Raw genomic sequence first — 2,128 nt, forward strand, 5'->3', positions numbered from 1 at the left:
ACCGTCAAATGCACTGTTTTGTAGAGACACTGTGACTGAGCGTTGAATACTATGAGCCGTGCACGGCAGGTGTTCGAAAGGTAGCTGTTTCGAAGCTGCAATCATATTTCTAGCACTGTCTGTGTTCAGCGTGCTCACTTTCTCTTCAATTTTCCACTGACCCGCCACATCCATAAAATGACTCTCGCATACGTCAGCCATATGCCTCTCATCAGTTCTCATTACAGTCAATGCATGTGAATGCAGCTTCCAGTCCTGATCGATGTAATGAGCTGTTACTCCAAGATAGCTATGATTACCTAGCGATGTTCAATAGTCACCAGTAAGCGCGACAGAAGCTGTGTTGTCCAAATTCGTAGCTAGTTTTTACCTTCTCTGTGTCGTGTATCCTGGACATGACTGTGGCCCTGGATGGCAAGTCGTAGGCTACGTGAGGTCACCGGAGGCAATCCGGATAATATCACGGAGTCCTTCGTCTTCCAATATATAAACTGGTCTGCATGCTGTGGCTATACATTTAGCTATAGCTTGGGTCAGTTTACTGCAGGTCGACGTATCCATCGATCTGCTTCTAAAACGGCTGTCAAGTGTAGTTTGTCGTAAGTTACCAGAAGCAGAGCTTACGCTGGGATCCGTGTGCTTGGCTTGCAAGTGATACCTCAGACTGGATGTTCTTCGGTGATAACTAAACTCAGCTCGACAAATGCTACATGTAACTTTCGTTAGTCAAGTGTACTATCTGGCAAAGATTTGAAAATAAACTTCCCATCCATTATCCCTTCTTTCTCCATAATTCAACTTCTGTGCTGATTCTTTTCAATCTGGCTGCACACCCTTCTATGAGACTACCACTTGGCAGCACAGCTACTGTTCATCAGTGTCGCGCGCCCTGTGCAAACACCTCAATACGGGTCATTCAAGGGGTCAAAGACAACGTGCGTTAATTGCGACATTTTTTCTTAATCGAATTAATATATGATTGCGTTAACTCGTTATTATCGCGCTAATTTTGACAGCCCTAATATATATATATAGTTGCATAGTTTGTCCCCCACTCTACCACGTCCCTGTTGGCAACACAACCTTACTGTACCAATCTCTCAAAATTATTGTTTTAATTTGTTGAGGTCCAAATTCTCAGCCTATAATTTTGCAAGAGAGGTGCTTCTTTCTGTTAATCATCAAATTTCTTCGCACCTCATAATATATCCTAGATAGACAACAAGGTACATGGATCATCTCTCTGGAGAGTCAGAATAAACAGAAAAAAGGACAAATGTGAGTTTCTGTGCAGGGCAACACAAGTTTATGACAAACTTTGTTTTTTAAAGTTTTTATGTAAAGGCATATACAAGTGTCCCTTATGGGGGAAATTATGTAGGTATTATAATACGCTCTAATATGCACCTTTGAACATAAAACCATTTTAATACAGTAAAATAATATATTTCTGACTCCTATGAGCCATTTTTCATAGCACACTAAATGTGTTGATGTGTTGAACTAACATTTATAATCTCTGTTATGATCTTGTGTTACTGCAGACTTCAAAATAAATGTGATGACATTAGACGACCTTGTCCCTGCTACCCTTGAACTCACTGAAGAAACACCCGGAAAAGAGGTAAGTAAAGACAGAAGTTAAGAATGTAAAAGTAAATTTACAAATCAGTTGTGTGTAATATTTAATGCTAATATTACACATCCATTACTATATTGCTATTATGCATTACATGTAAGCTAATACAGTCTAAAGGAAAATAGTATGTAGTTTTGGCCATGATATCCATTATAAAATGATTTACACACTAGGGCAAGCATCTCAAGCAGTCAGATCTTGATTTATTTTAACCTGCACTGCCTATTTTGGCTACTTAAAGGAGAATTACGGTCGATTCCAACACGTAGCTCTGTTTGTAAATTTGGAGTGTTGTCAGTAGAGAGAAAAACGAAATCAGTCGATGCTGCCTACACCATGTTTTCCTCGATTTTGAAATCGACTGGAATTCTCCTTCAAAGGTTGAAGAAACAAGGTGTAAACACAACATTGAATTAAAGCTGCAAGCAGCGATGAACGGGCCCTCGCCTCTATGCAGGTTGGGCTACTGGCAGAGGCCAATCTTTGTGG

At 40.2% G+C, this 2,128-nt stretch overlaps 1 protein-coding gene across 2 annotated transcripts in view; it reads left to right on the forward strand.

The window, feature by feature from the left end:
* Positions 1-2,128, forward strand: part of c9h19orf44 (chromosome 9 C19orf44 homolog) — a 15,827-nt gene that overhangs the window by 3,430 nt on the left and 10,269 nt on the right. For both annotated transcript variants that reach the window (XM_034880416.1, XM_034880415.1), the window contains one exon: positions 1,545-1,624. In XM_034880416.1, the coding sequence (XP_034736307.1) occupies positions 1,545-1,624 (80 nt within the window). The remainder of the gene's footprint in view (positions 1-1,544; positions 1,625-2,128) is intronic.

The sequence above is a fragment of the Etheostoma cragini genome, chromosome 9 (genome assembly GCF_013103735.1).
Source record: "Etheostoma cragini isolate CJK2018 chromosome 9, CSU_Ecrag_1.0, whole genome shotgun sequence".
NCBI lineage: Eukaryota > Metazoa > Chordata > Actinopteri > Perciformes > Percidae > Etheostoma > Etheostoma cragini.